This window comes from Typopeltis vanoorti, chromosome 15 (assembly GCF_054136105.1).
Source record: "Typopeltis vanoorti isolate ZY-2024b chromosome 15, IOZ_Tvanoo_1.0, whole genome shotgun sequence".
NCBI classification, from domain to species: domain Eukaryota; kingdom Metazoa; phylum Arthropoda; class Arachnida; order Uropygi; family Thelyphonidae; genus Typopeltis; species Typopeltis vanoorti.
Window position 1 is genome coordinate 60,690,434 of NC_143563.1, and position 18,956 is coordinate 60,709,389.

Consider the following 18,956-nt stretch of genomic DNA (forward strand, 5'->3'; position numbering starts at 1 on the left):
CTGCAACCACATCTTCAACCTCATATCCATCTTCCTCATGCTGTACAGTCTGTTGATTTGTGCTGTCCTGCTTCATAGGTAGACTCTGATCATTTGCTACATTAACTTCTTGACTCTGTGCCTTCTCAGAAAACAATAGCCTTTCTAAATGCCCAACACCAAACCCATTGAAATGTAATCCATCAGCTTTATATCATTCCACCTTCCCTTCAAATTCACTCCACAGATTTACAAATTGAACTCCCCTTTGCCTCGCACAACTAAACCATCTTACTATTCATTATCTCTGCTCTCCTTCTCAGTTCACTGTTGTCATATCTGGGCAACATGCCCACAACTTTCCCAACAACACTATTCTTCTTTACCTGCTGCAACAATTTCCTCAAGTTTTTATCAGCATTCTTTTTCTCCCCAACTAAGTCATTTGTGCCCACAAAGACCACTAATTTTGACACCCAGTATTTCCTTTTCTTTAACAGCATGTTTTGTGCACTTTATTAGTAATCACACATATAATGATCAAGTTCCCATACACTGATATACAACTATCCATTGACTCTTTCTTCATAATATGAACTTCCTCCTTCTCCTTATCATCAGCCAATCTCTCCTTTAGCTGCTTAATATTGTCTTCCAGATGTTTCATTTCACATTTAATTTTCACTAACTCTGCCGAAGCTCTTCTACTGTGGTCCCGATGTTTGTTCTCATTTCTAATCGCTCTAATCTATCCAGACACTTTTCACATACATTAACGCTTTCCTTCTTGTTTACCCAAACAGTCCACAAATTCACATTTTTTGTTGCATACATATAGTAGTTTTTGCAACACATCCACTGTGAAAAAATCCAAAGCAGAGCTAGACTTTCGTACAGAAGCCTTCTGTGCCGCTGATGAGCATTTCGTTATGGATGCCATCTTTAGAAGCTGAAGCAGTACCACCAAGTAGCAAAATACAATATAAACAACAAAAAACTTCAACAACACACACACCACTGAAGGATACTTGTATCCAAACTGAAAAAAAAAATGCAGCACAATGCAACAAAAAGCCACACTATACACTAATTAAAAACACTTTTTTTAGCACAGCTCAAATCTACCACTACATTCACCTACGACACTAGTGAAAAGTCTCCATAAAAATGAACCAACTAACAGAAACCCTGTGACTGGTAGATAGAGTCTGCTCTGCAAGTCTGGAATGCTCAGATTTGTAGAAATGGATATAATCTATGTTCTTATGTATATATAGAGACTTATATTTTCATTTGTCCAAAATAATACAACCAAAGGAATAGAAACATGATGTCAGTAAGTAGCCTAAAATAACAGGTCCAATTTATCCTTGGGAGAGATGAGAAGGGAATGAAAGTTTTTATTTTTATATATAGTTTGAACTATATGATTATTTTCTCTGTTTCAGTGAATTCTAATTGTGATTTTTGGATCATACTTCTCAGCTCACAAAATGTGCCATTCATCATCGAATGGCACAATTCTTTAGTCAAGTATGCACACACACACACACACACACACACACAACTTCCCATCTTTTATACCACAGTATTTGTTTCTCATTAGTTCCACACTGATGAACTTCATTATAAAGTCAAAAATGCCTGGGAATAAATATCATTTATTTTCATGCAATTTGAAGTCTGTTTTTCGTTCTCGATTATGTGTAGCATGATATGTAATATCAGAACATTACATCAGCACACTTACAATGTTTAAGGGGAAGTTCATCTAAAATTTTGAAATTTTAATGGTATTAAAATTTTAATTTTTTGTAAATTTCAGGTATTTATAGCAGCATTTTCTTTTCTGGTTGGAGATTATTTTAGACTTATTTATGGACAGGACAGCTTTGGCAATGTATGTGGTAAAGATAATGAACCTTTGGATGATATAGCTTATTCAGGATTAGATATGACAGACAAACCGTAAGTTGCCGACTTTGCAAAACATATTAAAATTGTTATATTCTCTTAAAATAAAAGTTTTAATATATTACATTTAAGTGAAGTAAACAGCTTATGAATTGTTGGCTGTAGCTTGACTGTGTATTTTCACACACACACACACACACACAGACATATATATATATATATATTTATTTATTTATTTATATTTTTTTTAAAGATGCACGGTACTTGGGTGGAAAGCATTTTGAAAATTACAGTCATATTCAAAAGCCAATTACCATTATGCCTGAAGAGAAAAGTTTTTAACCAATGTATTCTTCCTGTATTGATGTATAGATGTGAAGCATGGACACTAAATGCAGAAGAAATTCAGAAATTAAGAACAGCAAATTTAGTATGAAAAGAAGTATGCTTGGTATCATAAGACTGGATTACAAAAGGAATACATGGATAAGAAATTAAACCGACATCATAGGAAAAGTGAAACATCTGAAGTAGCAGTGGGCTGGACATATTGCTCGAAGATCAGCAATGGACAAAAGAAGTATTGGATTGGATTCCACGAGGAGAAAAACAACCATGCCACTGACCTAAATCATGGTGGATTGAATGATATTAGATTTTCAGGAGTAACATGGGAAAGGAGAGTCATGGATAGACAGTAATCTTGGGAAGTCATTCATCCAGCAGTGGATTGATAATGGCTGATGATGATATTTTTTTTAATGTCGCCCCCACCCATTAAACCTGTAGAACATACTGTGGGTGGGCTAAGGATTTTTTTTTATTTTTTTTTTTTTTTGCCATTTTTCTCAATTTTAAATATTTTTTGTATTTTTTCATTTATTTTTTTTTTTTACATAATCCAGAGTTCTGTGTTTGTCTAGAGACCAAACAGGGAACTTTTTTCAAGCCACTATAATATAATATAGTATTATATTGTATTATAATATAATATAATATAATAAATATAAATAAAAGTTCATATTTATATATATGCTATAAAATGCGTAAAATTAAATAGCTGCAGTTTCTGAATGAATGAATCTTCATGCTGATTTTACTATCATAAATTTAGTTTAATCCTTTATCCAAGTGTAAGCAAACAAAGTTTGCGCCTGAAGTATCTTCAGGACTAAGGCAACTCGTGGTAAAGGTGGATGCTCTCATCACTCCTTGTTTTAGTATCTCCCATAATACAAAGCACATCTCCTTGCAGACATGTATAATGCTATGCATTAAGTGAAGGGCCACTACCCAGACCGGTTTTGACCTTTATTGAGGTCTCGTCATAATAAAGGTTGAAACTGGTCTGGGTAGTGGCCCTTCACTTAATGCATAGCATTATACATGTCTGCAAGAAGATGTGCTTTGCATTATGGGAGATACTAAAACAAGAAGTGATGAGAGCTTGGTCCACCTTCAGTTGCCTCAGTTCTGAAGATACTTCAGGTGCAAACTTTTTTTGCTTACACTTGGATAAAGGATTAAACTAAATTTATTATAGTCTAAGCAAGTGGAAAAAAAAACTTCCAACATATTTTATTAGCATGAGCTTCCCCCCAGTTTAATCATTGCAGTTCAGCTGGCTGTTGTCAGCATGTTACCAACTTCATTATTATTTTATTTCATATTTTTTCGTTAGTGAAAAAAAAAAAAAAGCCAAATCGAGCATTTTGAGTCATCTGATTGGGAATGCTTATTGTCCTGTAAATAGCTGGCAGATTATTCATCTAGATCAATGGTTCCCAAACTTTTTCAGACTGCAGCACATTTGATAATGCAAATTTCTGTTGCGGCACATGCATATACCTTTGCTGGACTTGTGTAATTAACCATAAGTTTATAGTATTTTTATGGTTTACACAACATTCACTACAGTACAGTCCTCAGTACTTGATGTAATCATTGTCACATTGCTAGTGGTTGATTGGTGGCACTTTGGTTCATCATTTGCAGCAAAATATAGCAATGTTACATCATAAATATTTTGATATAAGGCTAGTGAAAATTTTTATACAAATATAATCATATAAATAGGCAAAATTGTCCTAATATATAAAGGAGGCTCAAGGAATTTGGCAAAAAAATAGTTCTCAGTATTATCAAAAGATACCCTATCTACACTATTACATTTTTCGACAACCTATTGGTGCAAACAGGGATTTTTCACATTGTCCAACATTAAAAGTAAAAAACAGGAGTGACTTTTTTCTCTTGATTAAGTATTATGAGGGTGTTTGTCTGCGATTCGACACCATATTAAATAATTGTGCAAAAATAAATAAGCCCGTATTTCTCATTAAATTACAAAAATGGCATAATTATTAACTCATTAATTTTATCCATTCTAGTTTGTATTACTTACAATTTACTTGTTCCTCTTGTATTAATAAATAATGCTGCTGAAAATATTTAATACCTATTTTAAATTTCCTCTTATTTCCCATTTTAATGAAAATACTTTTTGTTTTTTTCTTGTGGTGCGGTAACCCAGTTCACCATGCTCCCCTTGACCTAGACAGTAGTATACTGTCTAGGTCAAAGGGAGCAAATGTAGAAATGTAGCAGTTTGGGTCACTAATGGGTAGGCAAAGTGCAATACACAGCCTCTTCCTGTTAGTTGTCTGCCTTCTTTTTTGATGTAGGCGGTTTCCACAGAAGGGGGGGGGGCTTTGGCATACTCAGTGAGCATTGCATTCATGCTGCGAAAGGATCACTTCCTAGTTGGATGAAATGGTGCCTACACCCACTAGGTGGTAGATGACCATCATCACTCAGTGAAATACCACCACCATCACCCTGCTTATTGGAGGTCTGCAGTGGCATATACCATGTTTGGATTCCAGAGCAAGAGATCCAGTTTCTGCTTCTCTCTGCATTGTGAGTGATACCCTTCAAGGGTATACCCTCCTCCATTTCATCCTCCATTGGTGGCACTTTGCAAAATATAGCAATGTTACATCATAAATATTTCAATATTAGGCTAGTGAAAGTTTTCACACAAATATAATCATATAAATAGGCAAGGAAATAACTAAGTATTCTTTATGTTCATGGCTGAAGACACTCATTCACAAAATGTTCACAGAACCAATAAGTAATATCAATAGAAATGAAGGTGTTGCAGGCCAGTTACCAGATATTACTTACTGGTTTCTGGCCCATGTACTAAGTCAGAAGGCTTCCCAGTCAGCTGGTGCTTAATCCTCCTATCACATACTCTGTGAGGTTGTGCATAGAGGGGAGTCCATTGTTGTGGTATATGAAATGCTGTTGATGCCATGTTATAGCAAAAATACTGGTTGTTCTCTTTGTGAGTGTCCTCTCACTGCATATCCCTGCCCTATCCTTTTTCTAACTGAATCACAAATGAAATGTATCATAAATAGCAACTGTGATGCCATGATTGAAATACATCTCTCTCAGAAAAGTAATCTCAACAAAATGACCAAACCAAGCACAAATGTACAAAACATATCAGAATCCTACAATAAAGATCATTTTCACATCCACTTTACCAACATCCTTGGCATAAATATCAATGTAAAATGATATACGTGATCATTTACAGACAGCTTAGGAAATGATGTGTTATTTTGTGTAATAATTGGAGACACTGTTTGTATTTTAGTAAATTTTCATTTATTTTTGATAGCTTAGCCAAATTATGTAGTAATTCCATAGCTCTATAGGCTGTGACATTTTTCATGAAATTTGTAGCCAGTACTGAACAACAACAAAATGACGGTAGGAACAAGGTCATCACATCACCATGCAAGTTTTTCTTGAAAATGGTTTGTTGTCATGAGTGCAGCATGTATGTATGAGGAAATATAGAGGATGTGTTTGTAGAAAAACTAAACAAGAATAAGTGAGATGGTATGGGTCTGTAGAAAGTGTGATATTTTGTTGGACTGTGAAGTATCAGTAAATGAGAGTAGAGAATAAGGAGTGAATGTTAAGCAAAGGAGAAAGGTAGTGGGAAATTTATGTAAGATTGTCAGGGATATTAATCAGAAGAGTGAGTAAGAAAATGAGTGTGTCAAAAATGTGACTGTGAAAGAGGATATAAATGACAGAAAACAAAAGTGAGTATGGTTGTGTATGTGTGTGTGGGGGGGGGGGGGGGGGTACAAATAATGGAACAAAAGTGCACAAGACCATTGGAGAAAAATGTGTGATTGTCAGGATGCAAAATTTGAAGAATGAACCGATGGGAAATGAGATGAGGTATATGCACAGTGAGATTAGACCTTTGGTAGATAGGAAGGACAGAAAGAAGGAAAGTGGTGAAAAAGAGATGAGAAATTACTCGAGTAGCAAGGAGATTCCATTATTAAAGGTGTTGTAAATGAGAGGGTCTGCAAGATCTTTTTCCAGGAGAGAAGATGACCTGAGTAAGTAATGCTTTGGATATGAGAAGTGAACAAGAGAGCTAGTGGTAGTTGTGGGAACAAATGATTTACTTTGTCAGAAGGAGAATGTAAGGATGGATATCAGAATGTTATCGAGGAGAGTGAAAGATGATGGCATGGTAGGAAAGGTTAACAGTGTGTTGTCAAGGTGAAAGTGAATTCCATATCTCCATGTTCAATTACACTGTTAATGAGACATGAAAAATTAAGACACTACCTTCATAGATTGTACATTGTGGAATCACCATTCTGCATCTGTTGTCCTCATTTTAGCAGATTGTCGATGACTTACTCTTTGACTGTCTTATTGAACTCCATCTGGATGCCTCTAATACAACATATCACTTCAGGAGGTGAGTGGTCGGTGTTACAACAGACTTATCTAAAGGCATTATTCAAAATTATTTAATTTTGCCACATCAGTTTCCAATCATTGTAATGTAATATAAACTACTCATAATATCAGAATTATACACATTTGAATACATATGTACTTACAATATACATTTAAATATAAATGTTAATTAAATTATAGAATGGTTTTCCCTCATGTTGCTTTTCCAAATGACTCAGGTCTTCAAGAAATACATCAGCAAATTCCTTTAAAAAAAATGCTAATATATGTAATATATGCATTGTATGCAATTGGAGCATATGGAAATAAAATTACCTCTTTGTTAGTAAGGCATGTTGATATCAGTTACAACACATACCATTGAATTCTAACCATTTGTCTAATATTATGTTTGGTTACCTTTTGTACAGGTGTTTGGACATTGAATTCACTAAAATTGGATTTCTAGCCACGGTGGTACAGTCATACCCCGACTTCCGCAAATCCGGAGTTACGCAGTTTCTTATATGTACATACTCCTGTTCCGCTTCACCACTAGTCATATGTTTCCGGCACCGGCCACATTCGCCAGTATCGCACATGCTGTGAACAAGCACTGATGTGTTTCGCTCGTTCTAAATCATTTTTCAAGTTGCCTTGTGAAAATCTTTCAAGTTGCCTCCAATAAGCAGGATGGTGGTCTCACACAGTATGATGAAATTCTTCAGATGTTTACAGACAGCCACACTAGGGTTTGAATCCATAGCCAGGTTAGAAGAACAAACACATTATCTACTTGGCCAACTAGGCTGCCTGGCTGGCAGCAGAGATCCTAATTCTAACCAAAAAAGCATATCCTATACCTGCTTCATTCTGAAAATTGTGCACAAGAGATTCATTGACTCATGTTGTTTGCTCCATGTGTGTGTGTGTGTGTGTGTGTGTGTGTGTGTGTGGAACAAACAGTATGAACTATCCATCTGTGTGGTGTAACAGGAACCACAACTTGTTAGATAAGCACACTTTTTCCCACTTATTTATCAAGCCAGTATTAGTCTGTTGCTGCTGATGACACTGCAGCAACCACTTTCATTGATATGAAGAGAGAAAGAGTATCTTGTGGATTTAAGCTCTAGAATCCCATATGGGCAAGAGTGCTGCACACCATCCAGAATATTGTTACTGCATTTCCCTGTGTTGTATGCAATTTCAATTGTAATATCACCTCTCATTTGGTATGCCATATCTGAAGTGGTGGCACCTAACATGCAAGTTCCCAATGATGGTGCCAGTTTTTGAAGGTATTTCCCACCATGTTGTACTGTGATGTCACTTGTTACCTATGCTCCTTATACAGTTTTTATAATCTCTCTAGGTTTAGAATAATTGATATATATGAAGCAGAGACCTGATTGTGAGCCTCCATTGATCATGCCAGTGTTTGGACTCCATGATATTGTAGCATTTTTTCCATGACTGTAACTGTACTGCAACTATACAGTGTGTGTGTGTGTGTGTGCGTGCGTGCGTGTGTGCACACGGACGTGGAGTACTACATGTACCTATGTTCTTCTCATCTAGAGCAGAATATGTAGACTAGGCATGTTTAGGGCAATTATAACTATCCTCTTGATGAGGGTAGTGTTGGATCGTCCTTCCTGTCTTTTGATCCGCCATCTTGCTTTAACGTTGTTCTTATTAAGGTTAATTAATTGTACGTTGATTACTAATCCAAATATAGGGAAATTTCTATTATACTGCGCCACCCTATATTCAGATTAGTCTATGCAAAATAGTGTAATCAAATATTAATTAACTTTAGCAGTCTGATGTTTATATATAGGCCAAATTTTACATTAATGTTTTAGGTTCCCGCTAGGTCCGATAATTTTATGAACGGTGCAGTGGAAAAGAATCAGGCTAACAACAAATTGAAATCAATAAAACAAAACATTTAATGCAAGGTTATATAATATATACATAAACATACTTTGGATACAAGATAATGCAAAAATTACTCAGTTCAACTACACATAACATTCACTTAACTTTTGGTATTAAACGCTGAGCTTCAAAATCTAATTTCTTCTTAATAGGCAAAGATAGTTCTAAAGTTCTTTATCACTGAAATTCACAGCAAGTATTTTTACAATAGTATTCTTTATCTATTTCTTAGTCAGAAATCACATAGCTCAGTCAAGAGATAGCTATCACTTTAAGGGGGGGGGGGGAAGAACTATTAATCTTCTAGCTTCGGCTAATTTCAGCATAAACACCACAGTTAATGTTAGGATTTAACAGAAGGAGATAATTTCTTATAACTTCACTCTAAAATACTATAAAGTACAACTGTTCTTACCGGAATAAATCTTTGCACATATTATTCACTGAGGCACACTTAAAACTTTAGTTAATTATCACACTGGAGCTACACATTTCAAAAGTAACCTTCTTTAAATTAACTTAATCTTTAATTTCAGTACATCACTTAGGCAGACACACTTGCACTAGAAAATCTACTTATTCCCCATATACTACTTTACATTAGAATCGGCTTTCTACTAATCTTCCTTGAAAGCTCTGGAATACAACATTAACTTCAGAATTCCGTATCAATATTCTGAGTTGTCAATTCACATTTCGATCCTTTGTAATCTGATCACAGCACTTAATTCTTTGTACTACGGCCTCTTATTTAAACTTCATGCTGCTAATAAATTATTTCCTCATCTCTGTTGTACTGTTCTCAGTGCCATTACTGTGCTGAGTGCTCCAATTGTACTCAGTCCCTAGTTCTAGTGCTGACTCTCCTGACCAACTGCTACTCACTGCTCTTGTTTACTCTCACTTTCCGTTTATATATTTTTACTCCGTTTTCCCACCAAAACTTGTTCTCACCGTCTAGCTCATATCAATTCCATCTCGCATTCCATAACTCACGCACTACTATGCTTGCGCTTTCTATTTTTAACTCCGTCTCCATGACAACAATTAGAGCAGTACATAAGCATAAGCATTACATAACATTTTACTTTGACATACAGAAACTAAATAAAAGGATATTTTTCAATTCAAATAATATATAATTGATATGATGAACACAAATTGGAATAAATAAAATAATCTGAATGTTATTGTTATACAGAGTCCTTTCCATCATTAATATACCGTATATTATCGCGCATAATGCGAAAAATTTATGGTGAAAAATACTACTTAAAGTTAGGGGTTCGCATTATATGCAGATCCTAAATAATATAACATCTTATTAGACTTGCACACACAATATATATACTACCTAATGCCTATGCAACCAAATCTACTTGACCCACTCGTATTCGGCAACCGAGCGCGCATCGTATCTGCACATGCGCTCTCCGTCACCGAATGATAGAGCACAGTTAGTATATCGGTTTAACTACAGTTCATTTTAAATATTATTCGTTAAACAAACCTAGCCTGAAAATGAGCCAACAGAAATGTAAACGTTCATCTTTTGAAGCAGGATTTAAATTTCATGTCATGCAGTTTGCAGAAGAACATAATAACAGTGTTGCTATGAGAGAATTTGGTGTAGCAGAGAGTAATATTAGACTTTGGTGTAAGCAAAAAGACAGTCTTGAAAAAATCCCCAAAACAAAATGTGCCCGTCGTGGAGATGTAGCATCCTTTCCAGAACTCGAAGAAGAGCTAAATGAATGGATTTTGACGCAACGACAAGATGGCATTATAGTAACAAGAAATGCAATTCGTTTTCGAGCTCTACAACTCAAGAATGGTAAATTCAAGGACACACCAGGTATTTCATCTTTTCTTGCTTCGCCTGGGTGGTGCAACAGATTTATGGAACGCAAAGCATTAAAATTACGACACCGAACAAAAATTGCGCAAAAGTTACCAAAGCAGCTTAAAGAAAAAGTGCAGTCCTTCCATAATTTATCATAAAATTACGGAAGTGTCACGCGAATATGAACTTTCCCAAATTTGCAGTATGGATGAGACGCCCATGTACTTTGATATGCCTGGGAATCAAACAGTAAACTCAGTTGGTGAAAAGGGTATCTTCATAAAAACAACGGGACATGAAAAAACTCATTTTACCGTTGTTCTAGCATGCATGGCAGATGGAATCAAATTAAAGCCAACAGTGATATTTAAAAGGAAGAAAATTCCGAAGCATATGAAATTTCCACCAGGTGTAATTGTTCGTGCCAATCAGAAAGGTTGGATGGATGAAGAAGGTGTACAATTGTGGCTGGATCAAGTATGGAACATACATCCTGGTAGCTTGTTACGTCAACAAAGCATGCTAGTCTGGGATATGTTCCGGGTGCATTTAACAGAGGCAAGCAAAGAGAAAGCACGTGAGCTACGTCCAGACCAAGTAGTCATACCGGGTGGTCTAACTTCCATTTTGCAGCCACTTGATGTCAGCTTGAATAAGCCATTTAAAGATCGCTCATGTGAAAAATGGAGAGAATGGATGTCATCTGGTTTGGTGAAGATGACAAAGGGTGGGAATTTTCAGAAGCCTGAGATCACCCTAGTCACCAGCTGGGTTAAAGAAGCATGGGATTCGATACCATCTGAAATGATTCAATGCTCACTTCTTAAATGTGGATGGATCCGAAGATCACGTCATATATGAAGGCAAGGATGATGCACAACAAATTGGAGAGCATGAAGACGATGATGACAACTGCTACACTGATGACGCAGTCCCTACAGATGAATTTATAAATGAAATGTTTGATGACTTAAAAGATGAAGAATTTAAAGGATTTTGACATTTTGTTTTTAAATAAATATTTCTTTCGTTAATTCGTATTGTATTTATAATGTTATGGAACAAGATTAACAGATCGCATTATGCGTGGACATGGCATTTTAGGGCTAGTTTCAAACAAAATTTCTAGTTCGCATTATACGTGGATCGCATTATACGCGATAATATACAGTATATCCTAGATTAAATAATTAAATAAAAAAAACTCAAAGGTAATTAATTATATGAATAATAGTTTATAATAAGAGATTTACATTAAATAATATCTACAAATGTAGCCTTTGATATGGTGGATTATATTGGATTTTGAAGGGAGTATTAATAACTTTAATTTCTCTTCATTCAGAATCCAACAGTAGTTATAATTCAGTGTTGTGTGTGTGTGTGTGTGTGTGTGTGTGTATAGCATTCCTGTTACTCTTATAGATATATATTTTTCCTGAATATGGCTGACTTGGATCATTCTCTCAAGATCTGTGTACAAGATTGTCCAGACAGACTTCTAATAGATGAAGTAGATGTCAACCATTTTGAAAGGGATAGACAAATAAAGTTATGTTTATATAATATACCTAGCATTTATCAGAGGAAACTTCATATGCTGAATGGTAGCATTTTATCTTTGCATAGCACTGATGAACATAAGATTAGCTATGCTCCATGTGCAAAGTTGCCTTTGTATCGAACGTAAGTTTCCTTTGAGTATAGTATTTTATTGATTTATCTGTTTACTATTACTGTATTATTATTTATTTATTTAGCTCTATAAATTGTAGCCTGTACCTAACATCCTTATGTATAAAGGAAGGATCAAGAAAACAGAAATTGATAAAAAAGGATATTGTGATATATGGTGATTTCATGATGAGAGACATACTGGGACAAGTAATGAAAAAAGCATATTTCCCAGGCACAAAGATTTGTGACATGACTTAAACATTATATAAGTACCTAGAATGATAGGATGATATGATTGTGCTGGTTTGAAAGATTTGAAAGAAGAAAAAGTACAGAGAGAAAAAGAATATAAAAGACTTGCTGAGTGAGACAAAAAAGAAAAGAGTAAGTGTGAGTTTGTTACAGCAGTGATCTGAGGAGGAGGAGAGCTGTGACTACAAAAGTCAGTAATTATGTAAGAGAAATGGTGTGCTGTATGTAAATGTATGGGGTGACTTTGATAGTCAAAAGAATTTGTGCATGCAAGATTGATGGCATCTGAATGTTTTTTTTTTTTTTTTTTGGTATTAGGAACTTAGAGTAATTGTTGTTTGGTCTAAGAGTGAATGTTGAATTGTCAGGGAAACTAGATATGTTTGGATGGTTGCATGAAAAGTGTAGATGCATGCATTAAATTAATTAACAGAAATTTTAAGTGCAATGACAAACAGAGATAGAGAGAGAGAGGATGACCACAGAAAATGCAGGACTAGTTTTTTTCAAGAAAGAAAAGTAAGTGCTAATTGGGAAAATGGTAAGAGGGATTTGGTTCACAAATCTGCTTATCATCCAGGCAGTCAGTTATTGTGTATACCAGTGCTTCCCAAACTGTGGGCCGCAGGTTTTGTTGAGGGGGGGCCGTGAAATAATGAAAACAAATTTAAAATGTTTTAAGACTAAGTAGATTTTTTTTATTTTAAAAGAAACGTATTTAACTTTTATTATTTCTTTTTTGTTATTTTTTATATTTTAATGCAAAAATTCACACATTGGTGTCTGTTCACAAACTTTGCTTCCTGCGTATTTCGGCACTTAATGAATATTAGTAAATATTGCTTATTCATATTCATTTCAAAGCTGTGGTTAATTGTATTTACTTCAAATGCTCTCCAGGGAAGCTCCAAATCTTCCTGTCCCTTTCATCACGCGTTCGTAATCAGGGACTGTTGATATTGATTTTATATACATATCAAAACTCGTTTTATATTATCACTGTCATCCGAGTTAGTTTTCTGTTACAAATAAAAGTTTCGCATATACTTCACACATGAAAAAAATCTTAAACAAGTTCATGTAGGAAGATAGTAACTCGCTTGCAGTGGTAAACAACACCCCTCCCTAACAACCATTATACTGCAGAGGCAATAAAAACAAGTACTTTTATTATGCCAGTGAATAAGGTATGAGGAGTCTGTGTAATATATTTCTCAACAAATAGTGAAATTAGAGACAACTGGGATAAAAACACACTAATTAATGAATCACATGTCCCCTCATACAGAAACTATGCTGTATAGACTGAAACAAAACCATATGTTGCATGGGCAAACACAGTATCTAACTAAAAACTATTGTTATTAATTAGATGTGTGTGAGTTCAATTTCCCAAGGCAGTAATAAAATTCAACCGAATGTGTTAAAATTCGTAAAAGTGTTAAAACTAAGTAATATATATATATATATATATAATGAATGTTATGGCAGTTTCACATATGGAATTCGGTTGAAGAGAGTTAGCATTTCAACTCAATTGTCAGCTATGCTTTTATCTTTCGGTTGTGCGATCTTTTGTTAATAGCGCACCAATCATATGCACGTTTATAACCTGCCTTTGCTGTCTGTTTCACGTTAGGATTAATTCCTTAAAGGGAGAAAAGTCACAAAAGAGAAAAATGTTCCTGGTCTGGGGATTCCCTTATTCAGGTAATATTCACTAATTTCATGTTATCAGTCTGTGGTGTGCCAGTATCGGTAAGTGGTGATATTATTTGATCTATTCTACGTTAAAAAATTTAACCCTGAGATGGAGAAGTGGCTGATAAAAAAATATAAAAAAATCCTGCGAACAATCAGAAGAAGCAGAAACAGACTCAAAAAAAGAAAAGGACAGTATTTCATATTTTACCAGAACAGCCCGCATCGTCTTCAGAACCAAACGGTAAGAGGCAAAAAATGTAATACATGCATTTGATTTTTGCAATATTCGCTGTGTATGTTTTGTATTGAATATAAATACAATAAATATTATAATAATATATCTCTCTATTACGATTTTTTTCCGAGGGGGGGGGGGGCGTGAAATATTTTAATTTTTACAAAAGGGGCCCTGACATCCAGAAGTTTGGGAAGCACTGGTGTACATTAATGACAGTATCACCAGGAATAAAGGAAAGCAGTTCTTTACATTAGTAATTGTAAAGAAACCAAAAATTATAGGCATTAGTGAGACCTGGCTGACAGAGGAGGATATTCTTACAGGAGGTGAATGTGATGGATTCTGTTTACTGAAGGAGCAAATATAAGAATGGCAGGAGAGGAATGTTACAGACAAATTAAATCCAACCAGAATAGAAATCTCCAGTGGCGATAGTAGTATGAATAATACAGGAAATAGGTTTGAGGCTTTGGTGTGAGACAGAGGTTAACAGAATAAAATACATAATTGGGACTGCTTCAGACCAGGATCATCTGAAGAGGATACACAGAAGACTATCATTATGGCTGATTTCAGCTATGGGGATATAGACTGGAGAACAGAGAAAGCATTCAAGGCAAGTGAAATTGAATTTATAGAATCACTCAGGAATAACTATCTTAAATAACAAGAGAAGGAAGGGACTCGCAGAACTAGAAGCTGAGAATTTGTCTATAAATGAGTCGACCATTAGGCTGCCAACTGGTGAGAGTAGTTTGAACTTAGGATGTATTGCTGGAGGAGTTTTGACCAAGAAAGGTAATATGTGAATCTATAAGGCAAGTGATTATAATAAGAAGGCAGCTTGAGGCAGTGCTTTGACATCAGAAACTGCATGTAGAGGAATCAGCAGTGCATGGGAAGTTAAAGTTATATCTCGCTGCTTCCCCAGAATTCTCATGGGCATTAAATGGATAAATAACACTTTAAAATGAGAGCTGCATAAACAGAGTAGTGATGAGATAGTATAGTATGAAGAGTCATCATATGTTACTCTTTCACACAGGCCTACACATTTGACCGTGTAAGCTCCGTAACTGATAATTCCACGGAATAGGTTGGTTGCTCCTTATTCCTGGTAGTATCTCATGTCTGTCAAAGCATGTGTTCATAGGGTTGGTTTGCTTGCTTTGCAGGAGGAAAAACCCCAGGATAAACTGGGGGAAAAAACCTGCTGTCCACGCCCAAGACCGGCTAACTTGGCTATGGCTGAGGAAGATCCTTAAGCTCCTCACGTCACTGACGGGAATCAAACTTAGGACACTCCTTCCCCATGCATATGGTTGCGAAGTGCATAACCACTAGGCTAACTGTGCAGACAGTATAAAGAGTAGCCAAGGAAATTTATAGCCATAATTGCACATTCCATCAACAGCGATACCTCACATCTAGTCCTACTGCTGTATTTGAGTCGAGCTCTTCTAGCAGCTTTAATAAGGCAAAATCAAATTTTGAAAGAAGTTAGCCAAACAGGCTAAAGGAAATTCAAAAAAAAGTATTGCTGTGTTGTAAGTAAAAGGAAGAATAACCTTAGTGAATGTCAATGGTAGAAAAGTGTCAGATACACAAGAAAACGCTGAGTTGTTAAATGTTCATTATAATAAGATATATAGTGTAGAAAGAACCATTAACTCTCTGGATGCTTCAGAGAACTGGATGAAAGAATAGAAGTAAATGAGTTAGGTTAGAAATATTAAAGCTGCTAGAAGAGCTTGACTCAAATACAGCAGTAGGACTAGATGGGAGGTATCAATATGGCTGTTGATGGAATGTGCAAAACAGCTAGCATTGCCTCTGACCTGGGTGTTCAACTTGATTTTCAGCACATAGCACATGCAAGACTCCTAATGGATGGAAAGAGAGCAAAATAATTCCATTATACAAGAATATTGATGTAATATTGATGCAATGAATTATAGACCAATTAGTATCTCTACTATTGCCATCAATATATATTGGAAAGCCAGTAAAGAATACCAGAATTCTCCATAGAGGACAGTATAGTTTTGTTAAAAGTTGGTCTTGCTTTAGCAACCTGCTCATGTTCTGTAATAGAGTGACAGCAGAGTTAAATAAAGGGAATGGATATACCAAGATACTTCTGGATTTTTCCAAGGCACTTGATAGCATTCTATATTGGAGGTTGTTATACAAACTCAGAGGGATTAGTTTGCAAAATAAACTTATGATGTGTATTAAGAGTGTCTAGCCAACAAGTATCAGAAAGTGCTGTATGGTGGTGGTGGTGGTGGTGGTGGTGCTAAGTCTATGAGGAGGAGAGTGACCAGTGGTTATCACAGTGCTCTGTACTTAGCAATTGTTGTTTAATATATACATTAATGATATGGGGAGGGGGGGGTCTTTGGTGTGATATTTAGTTACTTGCTGATGATGCTAAGTTAGGGAAAGTAATAAGGAATGTATCTGACACAGAATCCTCAGGCTGAACTGATCAGTCATGTGGACAAATGACAATGAATGTCAATATAAAACTTGCCAAGTGACTACTTCTAACAATTCCTTATTATTATTATTATTATTATTATTAATACTCATCTCTATATAACTATATAACTGAGAAGAGACCTCCACATAGCCTTCAAAGGAATGCAGAGAACTGACCAGGGCTTCTGACCTAATGTCCAATCCTCACCTTCTCATGGTGCACTCTGTTAGATATCTACCTGGATACTGAACGGACGAGGATGGGCTGGCAATTTGGGATTTAGCCGACCAAATTGTATTCTTATTGGCTTAAAGCAAAATTTCAAATGATGGTACAACATGACAGTATTTCATGCCAGCTGGGGCGTCACCTGGTTAAACAAGAACCCCGTTGTTTTTGCCAGGGAACCAGAGCAAAGAGCAAAAAGTCAGCTACTGGAACAAATCCTAAAACTTACCCCAACTCAACATCACCAGACTTCAAGATTGATACTATCAACATAAGAAGTCTGAATGGATGGCAAAGAAATGAAGCTAGTTGAGAAATTGAATAAGTGCCAGATCGACATAATAGGGATGACTGAAACAAAAAAAGACAAAAACTAGTGAGATCTTTCTGAGCAATAAATACAAAATATTATATTCAGGCAATGACAATCAAGGAAAAGAAGGAGTAGCCATAGTATTCAACACTAAATACGAGACTAATCTTCTTGAATTGCAGGCACTCTCAAGTAAAATGAGAATGGGGGAAACTGGATAATGAGACTTATTTGTGCCTATGGTCCTACAGAAGGTAGGACCGAAGTGGAGGAATTTTTTGAGGCTTTAGAGAAAGCAACTGACACAATAAAAAAGGAAAAGTTGGTCCTTGTTGGGGATTTAAATAGCAGAGTAGGAAGTGATTGTCAGACATACAAAAATGTTTTGGGAAAATTTGGAGAAAAGAGCAAAGCTAATAATATTGAAAACAAGAACATGTAAGAATGTTTTAAAGAGAATAAAAGTTGAGCAGCTCTCAGATGTGAACTGTAGACTAAAATACACAAAGATTATTCAAGAAAAAATGAAAGAGTTTGAGAGCAGGAACCAAACCATGAAGATTCAGTGGCAAGAAACCACTGATTGATTCAGCCAGAGAGGCATGTGGTGAGGTTGTATGCAAGGATAAAAAAATCAGAACTCCCTGGTGGACACAAGAAGTTAAAGAGGCAGTGAAGGAAAAGAAGAAAGCATATCAAAAGTTCCTGTGAAATAAGTCAGCTTGTGCTCTTAGAGAATACAGACACAATTGTAAGAAAGCTAAACACTGTGTAAAACTGGCTAAACTAAAGTCATGGGAGGACTTTGGCAAGAACATAGAAAATAAATATCAAGAAGGTGGCAAGATATTCTGGAGGTTATTGAAGAAGCTCAGAAATGGAGGAAAGAGTGCTGTAAAAGGAATTAGAGATGATAAAGGTGACATGAAAACAGGAAAAAAAGATATCCTTGAAGTATGGAGTAATTACTTTGAAAAACTGCTAAATGATACAAGCAGTGATGACAGCACAGTGGTAAAAAATACTGACCAGGCATGCAATCAGGAATACATATCCATACTTGAAGTAGAAAAAGCCATCAAAGGCTTGAAATATAGAAAGGCAGCAGGAGTAGATGATATTCGACCAAAAAGGCTGAAGTATGGTGGTATAAAAGTCTTACAGTGGCTGCACTGCATAGTTCAGGATGCCTGGACAGAGGGACGAATTCCAGGCGATTGGAGCAGAGCTCTCATAGTACCCATATATGAAGAGGGAAATAAAACTGAATGTGAGAATTACAGAGGCATTTTGTTACTGAATGTTCCTGGTAAGATATATGCAAGTATACTTGAGAAAAATGGTTGAGAAGGATGTGGAAGAGAAACTTGGGGAAGAACATGCTAGATTCAGGCTAAATAGAGGCTATGAGAATCAGATTTTCACTTTACGACAGATAGTTGAGAAGTCATGGGAATATAACAAAGATCTGTATTTAAGTTTTATCGATCTGGAAAAGGCATATGACAAGGTGCCAAGAGAGAAGCCTATTCAATATGCTACAGTTGTATGGTGTCAATGGTGCATTATATCAAGCAATACTTAGTCTGTA

At 35.7% G+C, this 18,956-nt stretch overlaps 1 protein-coding gene across 1 annotated transcript in view; it reads left to right on the forward strand.

Moving 5' to 3' along the window:
- The window catches only part of LOC150098796 (choline transporter-like 1), a 237,964-nt gene that overhangs the window by 26,264 nt on the left and 192,744 nt on the right, over positions 1 to 18,956 (forward strand). Inside the window, exons 4-5 of the mRNA XM_090405754.1 lie at positions 1,805 to 1,947; positions 11,894 to 12,154. Of these exons, the coding sequence (XP_090261880.1) occupies positions 1,805 to 1,947; positions 11,894 to 12,154 (404 nt within the window). The remainder of the gene's footprint in view (positions 1 to 1,804; positions 1,948 to 11,893; positions 12,155 to 18,956) is intronic.